Source organism: Oncorhynchus kisutch, linkage group LG13 (assembly GCF_002021735.2).
Source record: "Oncorhynchus kisutch isolate 150728-3 linkage group LG13, Okis_V2, whole genome shotgun sequence".
Classification (NCBI taxonomy): Eukaryota; Metazoa; Chordata; class Actinopteri; order Salmoniformes; family Salmonidae; genus Oncorhynchus; species Oncorhynchus kisutch.
The window spans coordinates 11,022,004-11,042,017 of record NC_034186.2 but is presented as its reverse complement, the minus strand read 5'-3'; the positions used below and the strand labels follow the sequence as shown (position 1 = coordinate 11,042,017).

The following is a 20,014-nucleotide window of genomic DNA, read 5'->3' as shown; positions in this document are numbered from 1 at the left end:
TAACCTACAAAGCATTACATGGGCTTGCTCCTACCGGTCTTTCCGATTTGGTCCAGCCGTACATACCTACACGCAGGCCTCCTAATTCCCCTCTCTCCACTGGGATTCTCTGCTTCAAACCCTATTCCAGGGGCTGAGTCACTGGCTTACTGGTGCTCTTCCATGCCATCCCTAGGAGGGGTGCGTCACTTGAGTGGGTTGAGTCACTGACATGATCTTCCTGTCTGGGTTGGTGCCCCTCCCCCCCGGGTTGTGCCGTGGGGGAGATCTTTGTGGGCTATACTCGGCCTTGTCTCAGGATGGTTGGTTGGAGATATCCCTCTAGTGGTGTGGGGGCTGTGCTTTGGCAAAGTGGGTGGGGTTATTTCCTGCCTGTTTGGCCCTGTCCGGGGGTATCATCGGACGGGGCCACAGGGTCTCCAGAACCCTTCTGTCTCAGCCTCCAGTATTTATGCTGCAATAGTTTGTGTCAGGGGGCTAGGGTCAGTCTGTAATATCTGGAGTATTTCTCCTGTCTTATCCGGTGTCCTGAGTGAATTTAAGTGTGCTCTCTCTTTTTCTCTCTTTCTTTCTTTCTCTCGGACCTGAGCCCTAGGACCATGCCTCAGGACCACCTGGCCTGATGACTCCTTGCTGTCCCCAGTCCACTTGGTTGTGCTGCTGCTCCAGTTTCAACTGTTCTGCCTGCAGCTATGGAACCCTGACCTGTTCACCGGACGTGTAGAAGACAGCAGGAGCGGTAGAGATACTCTGAATGATCGGCTATGAAGAGCCAACTGACATTTACTCCTGACGTGCTGACCTGTTGCACCCTCTACAACCACTGTGATTATTATTATTTGACCATGCTGGTCATCTATGAACATTTGAACATCTTGGCCATGTTCTGTTATAATCTCCACCAGGCACAGCCAGAAGAGGACTGGCCACCCCTCATAGCCTGGTTCCTCTTTAGGTTTCTTCCTAGGTTCTGGCCTTTCTAGGGAGTTTTTCCTTGCCACCATGCTTCTACACCTGCACTGCTTGCTGTTTGGGATTTTAGGCTGGGTTTCTGTACAGCACTTTGTGACATCAGCTGATGTAAGAAGGGCTTCATAAATACATTTGATTTGATTGATTGATTGTAGTATTGTTTTTCCATACAATGTAATAATGTCTCGAGACGTTTTTTTTCTATTCAGAGAAATTAGTAATTCCATTCGCTTGCATTATTTACCTTAAAGTAGTGTGAAAGTACCCTAGTTTGACCACTAGATGCCGGTGTTCCAACTAAGCCACCACACATCCATTTTGATGGTTTATTAAATAGATCACAACATTTCCTTTGCAACTTTGGGTAGAAAACCAATAGATTTGGCTTATTATGAAAATAAATTGTGTGGTCATGTGGTCATCCTCACAATTTAAGCCAGTCCTCCATGAAAGCGATTCAGTTTGTCCATCTCTTAGCAACCTAATGTTTCAACCCAACTCAATCATCAAGTTTTCAGACGACACTACAGTGGTAGGCCTGGAAAATAACCTCTCACTCAACGTCAACAAAATAAAGGAGGTGATTGTGGACTTCAGGAAACAGCAGAGGGAGCACCCCCCCCCCCTATCCACATCAATGGGACAGTAGTGGAGGAGGTGGAACATTTTAAGTTCCTCTGCGTAAAAACATCACGAACAAACTGAAATGGTCCACCCACACAGACAGCGTGGGGAAGAAGGCGCAACAGCGCCTCTTCAACCTCAGGAGGCTGAAGAAATTTGGCTTGTCATCTAAAACGCGGACAAATTTTTACAGATGCACAATCGAGGGCATCCTGCCAGGCTGTATCACAGGTACGGCAACTGCTCCGCCCTCAACCGTAAGGCTCTCCAGAGGGTAGTGAGGTCTGCACAAAGCATCACCGGGGGCAAACTACCTGCCCTCCAGGACACCTACAGCACCCGATGTCACAGGAAGGCCAAAAAGATCATCAAGGACAACAACCACCTGAGCCACTGCCTGTTCACCCCGCTATCATCCGAGGGCGAGGTCAGTACAGGTGCATCAAAGCTGGGACCGAGAGGCTGAAAATCAGCTTCTATCTCAAGAGCATCAGACTGTTAAACAGCCCTCACTATCACAGACAGGCTGCTGCCAATATACAGACTCAGATCTCTGGCCACTTTAATAAATGGACTTAATAAAGGTATCACGTGTCACTTTAAATGATGCCACTATAATAATGTTTACATATCCTACATTATTCATCTCATGTGTATATATACTGTATTCTACACCATCTACTGCATCTTGTCTATGCCATTCGGCCATCGCTCATCCATATATTTATAAGTATATATTATCATTCTTCCCTTTACATTTGTGTAAAGGTAGTTGTTGTGAATTTGTTAGATTACTTGTTAGATTTTACTGCACGGTCGGAACTAGAAGCACAAGCATTTTACTACACTCACATTAACATCTGCTAACCATGTGTATGTGACCAATAACATTTGATTTGGTTTGATTTGAATAGTCCAATAAGTGGTAGCTTTCTCACATGAAGACTCAAAACTTTGATGGAGAAATGGGCTAGGACCTACAGTAGTACCATTACCACTGCAAAACAGTAAATGTTTGGGCCATTTACCATTGAAGAACATAACATTGAAACTGATGTAGCCACTTTTTTTATTTTACTAGGCAAGTCAGTTAAGAACAAATTCTTATTTACAATGGTGGCCTTGTTCAGTGGCAGAACGACAGATTTTTACGTTGTCAGCTCGGGGATTCGATCTGGCCCAACATTCTGACCACGAGGCTTCCCGCCACTCCGATGGTTTGTTTCTTCAACAAAAATGGTCTATCAGTAAGTAATCCAGACCTTTTTTGAAGGGAATAAACCACACACACAAGGGGGCTGTTTCATGCACACAGATTAAGAGGAAAGGAAGGACAAACTTGCTTTCATGGAGAACTGCCTTGAATTGTGAGGATGATCATGAGCTAAATCTATTGGGTTTCTACCCAAAGTTGCAAAGGAAATGTTGTGATCTATTTAATAAAACACAAGATACCAGCAAAATGGATTTAAAAAAAGTGTGAGGGTATAGCAGGAACAGCGGCATCTAGTAGTCAAAACCTGATACTTCCACAATACTTTATGGTAGATAATGCAGGTGACTTCAATTACTAATTTCTCTGGACAGGGGAGAAAAAAACCATCACCAGATTCACAGGGAATACATTACTTAGTATGGAGAAGCAATACTCCAAGCCACAGCTTCATATTACTTGTCATACATAAAGAACTGATACTGTATATTGGTTGTTGGGGTATAATGTGGAACTAAATGTATTGAATATTATCTGAATTCTATAATAAATCCTATGAATTTATAGTTTCGTCCAAATTGGATGTTGGGTAATCTACTATATTTATTGAATATTATTTGAATCCGATTAATTAAAATGGCCAATTTGGGTGCAATCAATTAGCTTAATATCTCTGAGATCAAATTAAATTTCAACAAAATAATGTTTCAGGAATGCCAATCTTTCTTGTTTCTAACTATTTCAGAACACTGAGATGGTGGCCCAAATGACATGGAATGACTCCATGGCCAATCCTATGAGAATGCCTGCATGATCAACAGTATCAAAGACTCCTCCTTAAATACTCTACTACATAGATTTTACAGTGTTGCCCAGCACATAACCTTATTACAGCACATTGGGAAACTATAGCCCCTCCTTTCACTCAAACACTTCAAAACATGGATTACTTCACAGTAAAATATCTAGTGTAGAGCAATGCCCAGTACATTCTATTACAACCAGAAAACAGTTATGTGCCCGCCATGAGACGCATTCTAATTTTAGAGTGATGACATCACCCGTCACTTTGGAAGGCTAGCTTAAAATGTTGCTCTGACAAGCAAATGCACTTTTGAGTGAAAAGTGCAAATTGGGTAATACAACTTTCTGCCCCTTAAAGACATGTGCTGTCAATATTAATAACCTGTTGACTACAGACTGTATGCCAATTCAGACTGTTGAGGTGATTTAGGGCTTGCAGTGTATCTCAACTATATCTCACATATTTTCTGTACCCTTCATACACTATGTGCAATCATTATTGATTATCTGTGGACTACTTTCAGACTGTTGAATTGTTATACAGTGTATCTTAAACAGGGTTGGAGGCATCCATTTCAGTGCAATAGTCACATAAGGAAATTGATATAAATAAATTAAGACATTTTAATATATTTTAGTTTACTTTAAATGAATTGTCCCTAGTACTGAGCTGTTAGGCCTAAATAATGTTTAGCCAGTGAACTCAGGGGAAAGTTCACATATTTACACCCTGACCTGTAAGGTCCATAGTCAATGTCACCTGACCCTGTGACCTTAGATACCAGACTCTTCTATTGGGACATCCATCATGTTTGCTACAGCACTATAAAAAGACAGTCTAAAACAGCCTACCAATCAATCACAACCGTGCTTCTACACTTGCATTGCTTGCTGTTTGGGGTTTTAGGCTGCGTTTCTGTACAGCACTTTGAGATATCAGCTGATGTAAGAAGGGCTATATAAATAAATTTGATTTGAACAGTCTCAAGGCAGAATAGAAAAGGTTTGAAAATGGATCACTTGCTGGTTCCAAGAAAGAGGGTCTCCGATTGGAAGGGTGATAGGTAGCCTAGTGGTTAAGAGTGTTGGACCAGTAACCGAACCGACTAGGTGAAAAATCTGTGCCCTTGAGCAAAGCATAATAGCTTATGTAAGTCGCTCTAGATAAGAGCATCTGCTAAATTACTCAAACGTATAATTTCAACAATTAAAATGGTTCCTGATAGGAAAGCGCTAAACCAAGTCCAACAAAAGAGTGAAATTGAAGAATCTGACTATGTCATAACAGAGACCGCATGATTGATGTCATGTTGTTCCTGCATTAGGTCCCTGGGACAACACTTCTGAACACTGGACAACAGATCTGCTAAACCCATTATACACAGTTCTCCTCCAAACCTACAGATGGCGATAGGGTGCTCTCTGGCCGGCATTTCAACGTTCTATGCATTTGCCGCTTTGCATGCTGGGAAGGGAGTCTCACCCTAGCAACAGCAAGATTATAAACGATGAGAGTTCTCAATTTTAGCTAGGTAACTGTTTGACAATTCAGACGTTTTGTTTACATTTACAGTGAAAGAAAATTAAATGTGAGTTTTCCATAATTTCCGAAATGGACAAACTGCAGGCAGAAGATGCACGGTACTTGAAAAGGTAACGTTAGCTAGCCAGCTGTGGCTAGAAAACAGATGCTGATGTTTTGACAATCAGCTGTGACTGATATGTGACGTCGTGGCTCATAATGTATTTTGAAATTATTATTTTTTAAATACATACTTGGTGTATTTTGAGTGCATTCTTTACAGGGACAGTTCACATTAATCAACGTTTAAGTAAAAGTGCCGGTTTTAGCCAGCCGGCTAATTTTCAACCGCAGTCCATGAGCAGGTTATTAAAATAATTACAATAACAATACATACAAACAATGAGCACCAACAGAGCAACACAGGACAAGCTACAGACACGGAAAGCGGCAATAAACAGCTAGGGATTATGTTCACAAGTCTGATTGGTCTTTAGCCATGTCTTAATGTTTTTTGTGTAAAGGCGCGATAGGTGTTGCACTTGTGTGTGTCTGATGGCAGTGTGTTTTGAGGTATTCAAGCTTACTGTCTAGTAGTGTCTAACGATTTGGTGGTTGGAATTGAATATTGTAAATCAAAACAGGTTTATCATCCAGATCTTCATCATCATTATTAATTGCCTGGCCATTTCTCTCCATCCATAGGAAAGTAAAACGGGGGAGTTTGGATGTCCACCCGACAGAGAAAGCCCTCGTTGTTCAGTATGAGGTGGAGGCGACTATCCTCGGCGAAATGGGGGACCCGATGGTTGGAGAACGCAAGGAGTGTCAGAAAATGTAGCTAAGCATGGGTCTAATGTAACGTTAGCGAATTACCTACGAAAATTAGATTAGCGTTGAAGTTGTTGTTTTTCCAGTTACTCTCACCTGAACAGTAAGTAGTAATGGGTCGTTCGCAAACGAACGGATCTTTTTGGTGAACCGAACTACATCGGCGAAAGAGCCGTTCATTTGGCTCCCTGATTTGCATACTGCTACTACTGCTTTTTGAGTTTTTCTGTAGATAAATGACAAATTAATTAAATCCTCATTGCATAAACAATAAATAGTGGCTAGAGCGCGTCAAATCTTGTCCACGCAAAAAAAAAATCAGTGCGGAACAATAAAACGTACTTTTTTTGGCAGATTATCTAATAAATTGGCCAGGTGAAAATGTATTGGAAATCGCATTTCACGATCAGGCATAATGGTAGCCTACATTTTGGTCTTTACATTGAAGATGAGCAATTGTTTCATGGTTCTAGATTTTTAAGCATTTTGAACGAAGAACCGTTTGGGAGCCTGCTCTTTTACAAAATAGAGCTAAATGAGCCGGTTCACAGAAAATACTCGAATGCCCATCAATACTGAACAGGTCCAATGGGTTCTTTTATACATACCATGTTCACCACGAAGTAGAGTCCCAGGGGAAACACTGACCAAAATAGTGGTCATTTCCTACCCTGTTACATGATGCTTTAGCTTGATTTTTTGGGGGCTTGATCTGTATTTTTACTTTAGTTTATTTGGTAAATGTTTTCTCAACTCTGTCTTGAACTGCACTGTGGTTAAGGGCTTTAGTTTATTTGGTAAATGTTTTCTCAACTCTGTCTTGAACTGCACTGTGGTTAAGGGCTTTAGTTTATTTGGTAAATGTTTTCTCAACTCTGTCTTGAACTGCACTGTGGTTAAGGGCTTTAGTTTATTTGGTAAATGTTTTCTCAACTCTGTCTTGAACTGCACTGTGGTTAAGGGCTTTAGTTTATTTGGTAAATGTTTTCTCAACTCTGTCTTGAACTGCACTGTGGTTAAGGGCTTTAGTTTATTTGGTAAATGTTTTCTCAACTCTGTCTTGAACTGCACTGTGGTTAAGGGCTTGTAAACATTTGATTTTGCCTTAACAAAAGATGAAGTCATTGAAAAGTTATTGGAAATAGCTTTTTTTTGTTTCTAAGAAAATTGCTCAAAATATGTATTTTCTATTCACAGCATCCGCCTTAAAAGCTTAAACGCCAACACAGATATCACCACGCTGGCTCGCAGGGTGGTGGAGGAATGCAGGCTCATTCATCCATCTAAACTTCCAGAGGTGGAACAACTGCTGTTCTACCTGCAGAACCGCAAGAAGCCAGGTAATGGTTACATCATGGTAACGCCTGGTCCTGACAGGCTGCAGTTGCAGGCTGAATGACTCATTATGTAAATACACGTTCATCATGCTGACTAGTGTCTTTGCTGTGCTGTCCTGCACCTCACAGACAAACAAGAGAAACATTCGCCCAGAGACCTCACACCATTTGAGGGGATGGAGGTAAGGAGAGCGTCAAATATCTGTTTGTGTGTGACAGTGTGTGTGTCCATTTCTGTGTATTTGATACCATGATTCATTGCATTATTTCTGTGTTATTAATCCTCCTCATTCCTCACCCATACTGTATCTGGGTCGTTGTCAGCTGGATGAGGAGGCCAACATCAACTGCATAGATGACTATGTGGAGCTGCTGTATGAAGACATCCCAGAGAAGGTCAGGGGAGCCACTCTCATTCTCCACCTCGCCCGCAACCCTGACAACCTGGAAGAGCTCCTGCAGAATGGTACGCTCCATCCTTGAGTTCCTTCCTCATCTGTCACAATGGTATGCCCCAGAGTAATCATCTGCTCTATGGACTGGGCATTTTAGAGAATGCCTGTGTTCGAGTATTTTCATGAAAGTCATTTTGAGTACTCGAATACTCGCATATAAGCGTGAAACCAGGCTGAAGGCAAAACGTTTGCGGTATGCTATTTGTTGTTCCAATTACTGGTTATACTCAAGTACTTGCACCCATCCCTACTCTGCTCTGCTGGGTGTATGAAAGCTATACAGGCCAGATGCTAGCCAAACTCTAGTGTTATTGGTTGATATAATCCATTCTCTCAGCAGGCAGCCCATCCCATTCATAAGAAAAACACAGCCAAGCCCTTCCTATTCCCTTCCCTGATGACAGAGCTGTTTTCTCTCACAACAGCACAAGGCCATCATCCATTACAACTGTCAGAAGATGGCATGGCTTCATTTGTAACTGTCAATATGCATCACGGGTTCACTTTGTCGAAACGCATCAAGTGGTCAGATGGTGATAATGGTAGAACTGTGAGACCTGGGGTCAGTGAGGAAAGAGGAGAGGACCAGGGGGAATGGAACAACGTGATATGTGTCTTTACAATGAAGGTCACCCATAGCTCAAAGCCATGTGAGCCTGGAACCCCTTACATTCACCCAGGTTGCTTACCTTAACCTCCAACCCCAACCTGACTGTCATCTCTAATTGACTCTTTCCATCACCCCTACTCCATACTTCCCTTCCCAATCCTAACAGTCTGTCCATTTCCTTCAAATAATCCCTTCCCCACTTCCTCGATCACTTCCCTCTCTCCTTGCCCCCCCCCCCCCCCCCTCTAACCTGACTGTGTGTCTGCTCCTCGTCAGAAACGGCCCTGGGAGCTCTGGCCAGAGTCCTGAGGGAGGACTGGAAACAGAGCGTTGACATGGCAACTACCATTATCTATGTCTTCTTCTGCTTCTCCAGGTACACAATTCCCTCTCTTTCTTCCCCCTCTTTCTTCCCTCTCTTTCTTTCCTCTCTCTCTCTTTCATCCCTCTTTCTTCTCTCTCTCTCTCTTTTTTCCCTCTTTCCTCTCTCTCTCTCTTTTTTCCCTCTCTTTCCTCTCTCTCTTTCTTTCCTCTCTCTCTCTTTCTTCCCTCTTCTCTCTCTCTCTCCTTTTTCCCTCTTTCTTCCCTCTCTTTTCTCTCTCTCTCTCTCTCGTGTGTGTGTTCTGACAGAAGTCACACAACTATGACAACATAGACCAAAACCTTACCCTTGAAAGGATGATATATAAACTACTTGTCAAGAGCAATTTGAGTTGTGAGCAGATCTAAGCTGTTCTGAAAACTGATAGTCTTTCTTGATCTCGCTTCATGGCAGTGCTATGCTGTTGGGGTTTTACAATGATCTGGTTTGTGTCTGGCTGATTATGAGTAGGAGATAAGAGATACTGTTGGACTCGATGCTTTAAGGTTTTATTTTTAGACTAAGCTCTCAGGAGATGGGATCATTTCAATCTGAGCTCCCGATTGTGGTCCAAATAGGTGTTGCATGATGATGAACGATGTGCACTTTTGAATAAGTGGAAGCCTTGTAAACCTTTCCTCTTCCCATCCCCAGTTTCTCCCAGTTTCATGGGCTAGTGACCCACTATAAGATCGGAGCCCTCTGTATGAACATCACTGAACACGAGCTGAAGAGGTACGACCTCTGGCAGGATGAACTGCAGAAGAAGAAGAAGGCTTATATCCTTCAGCTAAGGTCAAAGGTCACACGAAAGATGTTACAATACCTTGCTGCTTCACAGAGGGTCAACACCTCAGGGTCTCTGCTGTCCTCAGTGTTGGCATATCTCTTCATTTGAATCATAATCATAATTATCATAGTATAGAAGGAAAGGCAATGGATAGTTGTTATTTTTTGGACGTTGTAATAGACTGATATAAAACATGTGACTATATCAGTTCTCTATGGTGAGTTGATTGGATCAGTGTAGCAGCAGTACTCCTTCCTTGACTGTTTTCACATGAAGAGGACCCTGACAACCAGAATGTGAAGAAGGAACATGAGAAAGCCTTGAAGAAATACCAGGGCCTCCTGAGCAAGCAGGAGCAGCTTCTACGAGGTACAGTAAAAGTGGTACATTACCATGCCTAGCAGAAGGCCAGTGATGTGTTGAGCAGAAGGCCAGTGATGTGAAGGCCAGTGATGTGTTGATGTGAAGGCCAGTGATGTGTTGATGTGAAGGCCAGTGATGTGTTGAGCAGAAGGCCAGTGATGTGTTGAGCAGAAGGCCAGTGATGTGTTGAGCAGAAGGCCAGTGATGTGTTGAGCAGAAGGCCAGTGATGTGTTGAGCAGAAGGCCAGTGATGTGTTGAGCAGAAGGCCAGTGATGTGTTGAGCAGAAGGCCAGTGATGTGTTGAGCAGAAGGCCAGTGATGTGAGCCAGTGATGTGAAGGCCAGTGATGTGAAGGCCAGTGATGTGAAGGCCAGCGATGTGCTGAGCAGAAGGCCAGCGACGTGCTGAGCAGAAGGCCAGCGACGTGCTGAGCAGAAGGCCAGCGACGTGCTGAGCAGAAGGCCAGCGACGTGCTGAGCAGAAGGCCAGCGACGTGCTGAGCAGAAGGCCAGCGACGTGCTGAGCAGAAGGCCAGCGACGTGCTGAGCAGAAGGCCAGCGACGTGTTGAGCAGCACTGTTAGTGCCTGATAATGCAATGATGTAATAAGCAATAATATTACAATTAATAACATAGTGATTACATTGCATTGTATAGTTGGTATATCAGTTATTACATGGTAATAACATGGTGAGAACATGACAATATTACATGGTATAACTTCCCTTTACATAATAACATGGTGATTATGTGATAGTATTACATAGTATTCTACATATTTTTTTACATTTACATTATTACATAGTATATTATTATTTAAAAAAATGTTTGCATTGGTTATAACGTAGAAATAACAGGTTAGAGCAATATCTAATTCTCAAGTCCCAAGTCTTCTCCCTGTGCTCCCCAGTGGCTCTGTACCTGTTGTTAAACCTGGCTGAGGACACACGCACAGAGCTGAAAATGAGGAACAAGAACATCGTCCACATGCTGGTGAAGACCCTGGACCGGGAGGACGAGGAGCTACTGGTGCTCGTGGTCTCCTTCCTCAAGAAACTCAGCATCTTCCTGGAGAACAAGAACGACATGGTGAGGGAGGGAGGGAGAGGGGAAGGGAGGGGGATAGAGAGGGGGATAGAGAGGGGGATAGAGAGGGGGATAGAGAGGGGGATAGAGAGAGGGAGAGGGGATAGAGAGAGGGAGAGGTGATAGAGAGAGGGAGAGGGGAGAGGGGATAGAGAGAGGGAGAGGGGAGAGGGGATAGAGAGAGGGAGAGGGGATAGAGAGAGGGAGAGGGGATAGGGAGAGGGGAGAGGGGATAGAGAGAGGGAGAGGGGAGAGGGGATAGAGAGAGGGAGAGGGGATAGAGAGAGGGAGAGGGGATAGAGAGAGGGAGAGGGGAGAGGGGATAGAGAGAGGGAGAGGGGATAGAGAGAGGGAGAGGGGATAGGGAGAGGGGATAGAGAGAGGGAGAGGGGATAGAGAGAGGGAGAGGGGATAGGGAGAGGGGATAGAGAGAGGGAGAGGGGATAGAGAGAGGGAGAGGGGATAGAGAGAGGGAGAGGGGATAGAGAGAGGGAGAGGGGGAGGATGAAGGATGAAGGAGGAGAAATAAAGGCCAGGAGTCTCAACATGGTGAGGAAAATACATACAAAGTCGCAGGTCCTCCGATTGAGGTCATCTCTAATGGTTTACATTTTGTTAGAGTAAGAGTCTTTTTTTTAATGTCTTCTAGTACAGACTTTAGTGAGTGTAGAGCAGAAGATTACTCTGGGGCATGCCATTGTGACAGATGAGACTTTAGGCTGTGTAGAGGTGTACTTTCTACCGCCATGTGTTGAGTAACTAGGCTTTTCCCTGGTGTTCAGGCAGAGACTCATGCGGTGGAGAAACTGGCCAGGCTGCTGGCCTGTGATCATGAGAACCTACTGAACACTACCCTGCGTCTGCTCCTCAACCTCTCCTTTGACACAGGCCTCCGCAGCCAGATGGTTCAGGCTGGACTCATCCACAAACTCTCCTTAATGCTAGGTACTGACAGACACAACTCCCTGTGTGTGTTTGAGAGTGTGTGTGTGTGCATTTCAGTATGTCTAAGTAAGTGTGTGTCAGTGTGTGCAGGTGCAGGCTGTTATAGAGCTGTGGACACAGCGAGGCTGGTTCTGGCTCTGGTGGCCATTAGAAAAATGACTTCCTGAAACAAGATCCAGTGTGTGATTGGTGCTTTAGCTCATCCAGGGGGTCATGTGGCACGGCTGGGAGCATCTGTGATGGGCCCTTTGAAGCCTCTCCAGGGAGGGTCGGGTAACTTGCATAATTAATATAATATATTTGTTAGAATAACACTCTGGGCCCCAGCATAAATGTTGTTTTTGTAGGAGCTGGCCGGAGAGGCTGAGGAGGGGTCTACAGAGATTTGAGAGGGATTTTCTTTCTTTTCTTTTAGAATGAGACATACACACGTGTTCGCGCACCTACGCATACACACATCATGTACAGGCGCACGTCCTGTCCACGCTTAGGCTAAACATAGCTGAATATATCTCATTTTCAGTGGAGGCTGCTGAGGGGAGGACGGCTCATAATAATGGCTGAAACGGAGAGTGAATGGAATGGCAAACTATGGAAACCATGTGTTTGATGTATTTGACATCATTCTGCTCCAGTCAATACCACGAGTCCGTCCTCCCCAAGATGCCACCAACCTCCTGTGTTAATTTTAGAGAGAGTGTGTGCGCGCGCGCGAGCATGCGCGCATGTGATTTCAAATCGAGGCCTTATTAATCATCCTCTAGCCTCTGTGATGTGGTGTCCTTGCCTCTATGTTTGTGTCCAGAGATGCTCCTCTTATCTCCAGAGAGATAACCTTTCTTCTCTGCTCTGTTCTGCTGTGAGGGTGTGAGGTGACGTCTGCCATCCCTCTGATCCCTGTCCCATCAGCCCCCGCTATGGTTTCCCAACCTGGGCTGATAAGATGAAAGGGTGAAGTGTGGGTTACTCCTCCTCTTCACCTTCCTCCTGATCTCTCCATCTCAACCAGGATTTAGGACCAACTACGACATCTCAATCCTTTCAACCCTTCACCTGACCACTGACTCTTTGTTGTTGACGTGACTATCTGTCATGGGTGCTGCTGAAGTACCACGTTTTACAGTAAAGAAAATGCTCTTTATTTATTCCAGAATCATTCCATTGCACTGATTGACGATTGAAGGGACATTTTATTATTATTTTTTCTTTGAAGATTGAACCAGTATTCTTATTTACTCAATACATTGTACTAACAACAATAGTATACTGTCCACAAAACTGCCCCAGAGACCACTAATGCATGGCGGTGTGATTTTATCAAGGTTGAGTGGTTTTAAATCAGAACAGGGTGTAATTGGAGTTTAGCTCTCCCACTAACTGCCCCTGAACACTCTAGATAATTCTTAACAGCTCCCCACTCTTTCTTTCACTGGGGCTCTAGTGGTGTTTTGAACGTTTTTAATGGGGTCTCTCTCTTTCACCATAAAGGATCCTCCATGTTTCTACCGGTGTAGTGAGGGAGTTTGCCAGGTCAGATGAGTGTGAGTGTGTCTTGTGTGCAAGCTCATGTGAGTGTGTTTAGGTATAGGTTGAGGGCAACACTAATGAGAAGCACATGTTTGTGCCAATCGTGGCACTGCAAAGGCCTGAGCAGCGTAGCTTTATTAAAGGCAGTAAAATTGATGCTTCCTCCTGTTTTCCCAATGAAACCTCTAAGCCGTCTCTTTTCCCTTGTTTCCAGCAGTTCAGTGAGCCCATCTGGTTCCAGTAGGCTGCCTCCCCTGCATGATCCCTGACCACGGCTTAGGACCAGTTAGTACTGGACTGGGTTGCTCTGCTCTGTCAGATCAGTGGTCTTGCTGAGGCCCATCACCATCGCTAGTTCTGTTCTGACTCAATGTGGTCGGCCCCTCTACCTCTACAGACCAGTCTTAAAACTACTTAGGTCCTCAGACGTTTCAGTGACTCCACGGTGTTAGTTAGCTGCCTCTCTGGAGAGGCCTGCATTTGCCCTGCAGTGGTTTGGGTCAAACTCCTAAACACTCTGAGAGAGCAGAGCTACCTGACAGTTTAACACAGAGTCAGAGCCACGTCCTTCAGACTGCTGTAAAATAACCTCCTATAAACCTGCAATAAGAACATGTTTTCATTGTCTTTGCATAGCTAGCTTTTCTACTACTAAACCATATCGTTTTAGAGTGGTGGTTAACTGTATGTTATTTAACCTGTATTGTAGTGGATGTGTGTGTCGCACACTAGTCTCGCCCCATGAAGCAGAATGTAAGTATAGCTCCTCATTCATTTATTCATTCACCTCTGTCTCTATGTCTCTCTCTCTGTCTATGTCTCTCTGTCTCTGTCTCTCTCTATGTCTCTATGTCTCTGTGCTTCTCTTCTCTCTCTCTCTCTCTCTCTGTCTCTCTCTCTGTCTGTCTCTCTGTCTGTCTCTCTCTGTCTGTCTCTCTCTCTGTCTCTGTCTATGTCTCTCTGTCTCTGTCTCTCTCTCTATGTCTCTATGTCTCTGTGCTTCTCTTCTCTCTCTCTCTCTCTCTCTCTCTCTGTCTCTCTCTCTGTCTGTCTCTCTGTCTGTCTCTCTCTGTCTGTCTCTCTCTCTGTCTCTGTCTATGTCTCTCTGTCTCTCTCTCTGTCTATGTCTCTGTCTGTCTATGTGTCTCTGTGCTTCTCTCTGTCTCTGTCTCTCTGTCTGTCTCTGTCTATGTCTCTGTCTGTCTCTGTCTATGTCTCTCTCTGTTTATGTCTCTCTGTCTCTGTGCTTCTCTTCTCTCTCTCTCTCTCTCTGTCTATGTCTCTCTGTCTGTCTCTGTCTATGTCTCTATGTCTCTCTCTCTCTGTTTATGTCTCTCTGTCTCTGTGCTTCTCTTCTCTCTCTGTCTGTCTCTCTGTCTATGTCTCTGTCTATGTCTCTATGTCTCTCTCTCTGTTTATGTCTCTCTGTCTCTGTGCTTCTCTTCTCTCTCTGTCTATGTCTCTCTGTCTGTCTCTGTCTGTCTCTATGTCTCTCTCTCTGTCTATGTCTCTCTGTCTATGTCTCTGTCTATGTCTCTATGTCTCTCTCTCTGTTTATGTCTCTGTCTCTGTGCTTCTCTTCTCTCTCTGTCTATGTCTCTGTCTATGTCTCTATGTCTCTCTCTCTGTCTATGTCTCTGTCTATGTCTCTATGTCTCTCTCTCTGTCTGTCTCTGTCTCTCTCTCTGTCTATGTCTCTATGTCTCTCTCTCTGTTTATGTCTCTCTGTCTCTGTGCTTCTTTTCTCTCTCTGTCTATGTCTCTCTGTCTATGTCTCTGTCTATGTCTCTCTCTCTCTGTCTCTCTCTCTGTCTATGTCTCTATGTCTCTCTCTCTGTGTATGTGTCTCTGTCTATGTGCTTCTCTTCTCTCTCTGTCTATGTCTCTCTGTCTATGTCTCTGTCTCTCTCTCTGTCTATGTCTCTCTGTCTATGTCTCTCTGTCTCTGCTTCTCTTCTCTCTCTCTCTGTCTGTCTCTATGTCTCTCTCTCTGTCTATGTCTCTCTGTCTCTGTGCTTCTCTTCTCTCTCTCTCTCTGTCTATGTCTCTGTCTCTCTCTCTGTCTATGTCTCTCTGTTTATGTCTCTCTGTCTCTGTGCTTCTCTTCTCTCTCTCTCTGTCTATGTCTCTCTCTCTGTCTATGTCTCTCTGTCTATGTCTCTCTCTCTGTCTATGTCTCTCTGTCTCTGTGCTTCTCTTCTCTCTCTGTCTATGTCTCTCTGTCTATGTCTCTCTGTCTCTGTGCTTCTATTCTCTCTCTCTCTCTCTGTCTCTCTGTCTGTCTCTGTCTATGTCTCTATGTCTCTCTCTCTGTCTATGTGTCTCTGTCTCTGTGCTTCTCTTCTCTCTCTGTCTGTCTCTCTGTCTATGTCTCTGTCTATGTCTCTATGTCTCTCTCTCTGTTTATGTCTCTGTCTCTGTGCTTCTCTTCTCTCTCTGTCTATGTCTCTGTCTATGTCTCTGTCTCTCTCTCTGTCTATGTCTCTGTCTATGTCTCTATGTCTCTCTCTCTGTCTGTCTCTGTCTCTCTCTCTGTCTATGTCTCTATGTCTCTCTCTCTGTTTATGTCTCTCTGTCTCTGTGCTTCTTTTCTCTCTCTGTCTATGTCTCTCTGTCTATGTCTCTGTCTATGTCTCTGTCTCTCTCTCTGTCTCTCTCTCTGTCTATGTCTCTATGTCTCTCTCTCTGTGTATGTGTCTCTGTCTATGTGCTTCTCTTCTCTCTCTGTCTATGTCTCTCTGTCTATGTCTCTGTCTCTCTCTCTGTCTATGTCTCTCTGTCTATGTCTCTCTGTCTCTGCTTCTCTTCTCTCTCTCTCTGTCTGTCTCTGTCTCTCTCTCTGTCTATGTCTCTCTGTCTCTGTGCTTCTCTTCTCTCTCTGTCTATGTCTCTGTCTCTCTCTCTGTCTATGTCTCTCTGTTTATGTCTCTCTGTCTCTGTGCTTCTCTTCTCTCTCTCTCTGTCTATGTCTCTCTCTCTGTCTATGTCTCTCTGTCTATGTCTCTCTCTCTGTCTATGTCTCTCTGTCTCTGTGCTTCTCTTCTCTCTCTGTCTATGTCTCTCTGTCTATGTCTCTCTGTCTCTGTGCTTCTATTCTCTCTCTCTCTGTCTGTCTCTCTGTCTGTCTCTGTCTATGTCTCTATGTCTCTCTCTCTGTCTATGTGTCTCTGTCTCTGTGCTTCTCTTCTCTCTCTCTCTGTTTATGTTCCAGCTGACGAGAAGCAGGGACAGCTGTGTATGTGCATTCTGTACCACATCAGTGTGGATGACCGATTCAAGTCCATGTTTGCCTACACAGACTGCATACCACAGGTAAGACTGGGTAATGTACACCCAGGGGCCAGGGCTGCAGACCAGACAGCATTAGCATCGAGGCTAACAACCCTGGAATTATTCATGAGAGAGAGAGGGAGGGGTGGAGAGGGATAGATGGAGAGCTGGGGATGGATGGACAGAGGGAAGGATGGACAGACAAAGAGAGCGCTTGTGAGAGTGGGAAGAATGGAGAGAGAAAGAGCGGGATGGAGAGAGAGGGGGACGCGGTACATCTGCACCCAAACACCGGAGGACAGCTGACTAGCCTTCACTCTCACTGTGATGAAAGCTCCATTTATTCATACCACTTTTTTTCTTTTTACTAATTGGAGCGCTGTATCTAGAAAATTGATTTTGAGTGTTCAAGATTTGAGTGATGTCAGAATGGATTTGAGGGGATGTCATATTGATTACGTTATGTCTGATTTCCTGTCAATCTTTCATAGATTACTTAAATGTTTATTTTGTTTGTGTTGTAAGATTGGGTGTAAATGCGGGCCAGATGCTCATAAACAGGGTTGTTTGTGTAGTGGTTCGTGTCGCCAGTAGATCTGCCCTGCGGGGTCGGAGTGTCAGAAAGGATGCTGGGTAGCAGCATGACCGGAAATAGACCTTTGACCCCAGGCCCTCTAACCCCCTCCCCTCTAGGGATGGTCTTGACCCCCTCTACTCACCATCTTCCCTCTCTCTCTCTCTCTCTCTGGACAGGTTTCCTCATCAAGCTACCTATTTTTTTTAGCTTGCTCTTTGGCCAGCTCAACATATCCTTCCCTCCCCTACTCCTTTTCCTTTCTCTCCTTCTCTCTACCAGGCCTGACCCAGCTCTTCTCCTCTCTACCAGGCAGGCCTGACCTAGCTCTTCTATCTACCTCTCCCCCCTGGGTCTGGGGCAAGGCCTGACCCAGGCCCAGGGGGAGAGGTAGAGGGGAGAAGAGCTGGGTCAGGCCTTGCCCCAGGCCCAGGGAGGAAAGGTAGAGGAGAAGTGAGGGGGTGGGGGTGGAGGGCAGTGAGGGATTAGATCAAGAGGGGTGGAGGGCAGTGAGGGATTATATCATGAGGGGTGGAGGGCAGTGAGGGGTTAGATAGTGGGGGTGGAGGGCAGTGAGGGGTTATATAGTGGGGGTGGAGGGCAGTGAGTGGTTAGATAGGGAGGGGTGGAGAGCAGTGAGGGGTTAGATAGGGAGGGGTGAGGGCAGTGAGGGGTTAGATAGTGGGGGTGGAGGGCAGTGAGGGGTTAGATAGGGAAGGGTGGAGAGCAGTGAGGGGTTAGATAGGGAGGGGTGGAGGGCAGTGAGGGGTTAGATAGTGGGGGTGGAGGGCAGTGAGGAGTTAGATAGTGGGGGTGGAGGGCAGTGAGGGGTTGGATGTGGAGGGGGAGAGGGCAGTGAGGGGTTAGATGTGGAGGGCAGTGAGGGGTTAGATAGTGGGGGTGGAGGGCAGTGAGGGGTTAGATAGTGGGGGTGGAGGGCAGTGAGGAGTTAGATAGTGGGGGTGGAGGGAAGTGAGGGGTTAGATGTGGAGGGGGAGAGGGCAGTGAGGGGTTAGATGTGGAGGGCAGTGAGGGGTTAGATGTGGAGGGCAGTGAGGGGTTAGATGTGGAGGGCAGTGAGGGGTTAGATGTGGAGGGCAGTGAGGGGTTAGATGTGGAGGGCAGTGAGGGGTTAGATGTGGAGGGCAGTGAGGGGTTAGATAGTGGAGGGCAGTGAGGGGTTATATAGTGGGGGTGGAGGGCAGTGAGGGGTTAGATGTGGAGGGGGAGAGGGCAGTGAGGGGTTAGATGTGGAGGGCAGTGAGGGGTTAGATAGTGGGGGTGGAGGGCAGTGAGGGGTTAGATATGGAGGGCAGTGAGGGGTTAGATAGTGGGGGTGGAGGGCAGTGAGGGGTTAGATATGGAGGGCAGTGAGGGGTTAGATAGTGGGGGTGGAGGGCAGTGAGGGGTTGGATAGTGAGGGGTGGAGGGCAGTGAGGGGTTAGATGTGGAGGGCAGTGAGGGGTTAGATAGTGGGGGTGGAGGGCAGTGAGGAGTTAGATAGTGGGGGTGGAGGGAAGTGAGGGGTTAGATGTGGAGGGGGAGAGGGCAGTGAGGGGTTAGATGTGGAGGGCAGTGAGGGGTTAGATGTGGAGGGCAGTGAGGGGTTAGATGTGGAGGGCAGTGAGGGGTTAGATGTGGAGGGCAGTGAGGGGTTAGAGAGTGGGGGTGGAGGGCAGTGAGGGGTTAATGTGGAGGGCAGTGAGGGGTTAGATAGTGGGGGTGGAGGGCAGTGAGGGGTTAGATAGTGGGGGTGGAGGGCAGTGTGGGGTTAGGGGTGGAGGGCAGTGAGGGGTTAGGGGTGGAGGGCAGTGAGGGGTTAGATGTGGAGGGCAGTGAGGGGTTAGATGTGGAGGGCAGTGAGGGGTTAGATAGTGAGGGGTAGAGGGCAGTGAGGGGTTAGATAGTGAGGGGTAGAGGGCAGTGAGGGGTTAGATAGTGAGGGGTAGAGGGCAGTGAGGGGTTAGATAGTGAGGGGTAGAGGGCAGTGAGGGGTTAGATAGTGAGGGGTAGAGGGCAGTGAGGGGTTAGATGTGGAGGGGGAGAGGGCAGTGAGGGGTTAGATGTGGAGGGCAGTGAGGGGTTAGATGTGGAGGGCAGTGAGGGGTTAGATGTGGAGGGCAGTGAGGGGTTAGATGTGGAGGGCAGTGAGGGGTTAGATAGTGAGGGGTAGAGGGCAGTGAGGGGTTAGATAGTGGGGGTGGAGGGCAGTGAGGGGTTAGATGTGGAGGGCAGTGAGGGGTTGGATAGTGAGGGGTGGAGGGCAGTGAGGGGTTAGATGTGGAGGGCAGTGAGGGGTTAGATAGTGAGGGGTAGAGGGCAGTGAGGGATTAGATCAAGAGGGGTAGAGGGCAGTGAGGGGTTATATAGTGGGGGTGGAGGGCAGTGAGGGGTTAGATAGTGGGGGTGGAGGGCAGTGAGGCGTTAGATAGTGAGGGTGGAGGGCAGTGAGGCGTTAGAAAGTGAGGGTGGAGGGCAGTGAGGCGTTAGATAGTGAGGGTGGAGGGCAGTGAGGGGTTAGATAGTGAGGGTGTGCTGTGTAGTATGGCGCTAGGCCTCCTCTGGCTGTGCTGTGGTAAATAAGCAGAGGCAGGTGCCAGAGAGTCTAGACGGGGCTGATTTGGGGTCCAGGGCCCCTGGTATGTGATACCCGACTCGGGGCCTGTGTGTGTGTGTGTGTGTGTGTGTGTGTGTGTGTGTGATTGCACACTGCTGACTCCTCACAGGGAG

At 46.3% G+C, this 20,014-nt stretch overlaps 1 protein-coding gene across 3 annotated transcripts in view; it reads left to right on the top strand.

The window, feature by feature from the left end:
* The first annotated feature begins 5,085 nt into the window (after positions 1-5,085).
* Positions 5,086-20,014, top strand: part of kifap3a (kinesin-associated protein 3a) — a 42,032-nt gene continuing 27,103 nt past the window's right edge. For all 3 annotated transcript variants that reach the window (XM_031785577.1, XM_031785576.1, XM_031785575.1), the window contains exons 1-11: positions 5,086-5,266; positions 5,841-5,972; positions 7,164-7,306; positions 7,433-7,485; positions 7,628-7,769; positions 8,645-8,744; positions 9,384-9,508; positions 9,790-9,888; positions 10,793-10,971; positions 11,751-11,913; positions 16,652-16,752. In XM_031785577.1, coding sequence (XP_031641437.1) covers positions 5,226-5,266; positions 5,841-5,972; positions 7,164-7,306; positions 7,433-7,485; positions 7,628-7,769; positions 8,645-8,744; positions 9,384-9,508; positions 9,790-9,888; positions 10,793-10,971; positions 11,751-11,913; positions 16,652-16,752 — 1,278 coding nt within the window. In that variant the 5' untranslated portion in view covers positions 5,086-5,225. The remainder of the gene's footprint in view (positions 5,267-5,840; positions 5,973-7,163; positions 7,307-7,432; positions 7,486-7,627; positions 7,770-8,644; positions 8,745-9,383; positions 9,509-9,789; positions 9,889-10,792; positions 10,972-11,750; positions 11,914-16,651; positions 16,753-20,014) is intronic.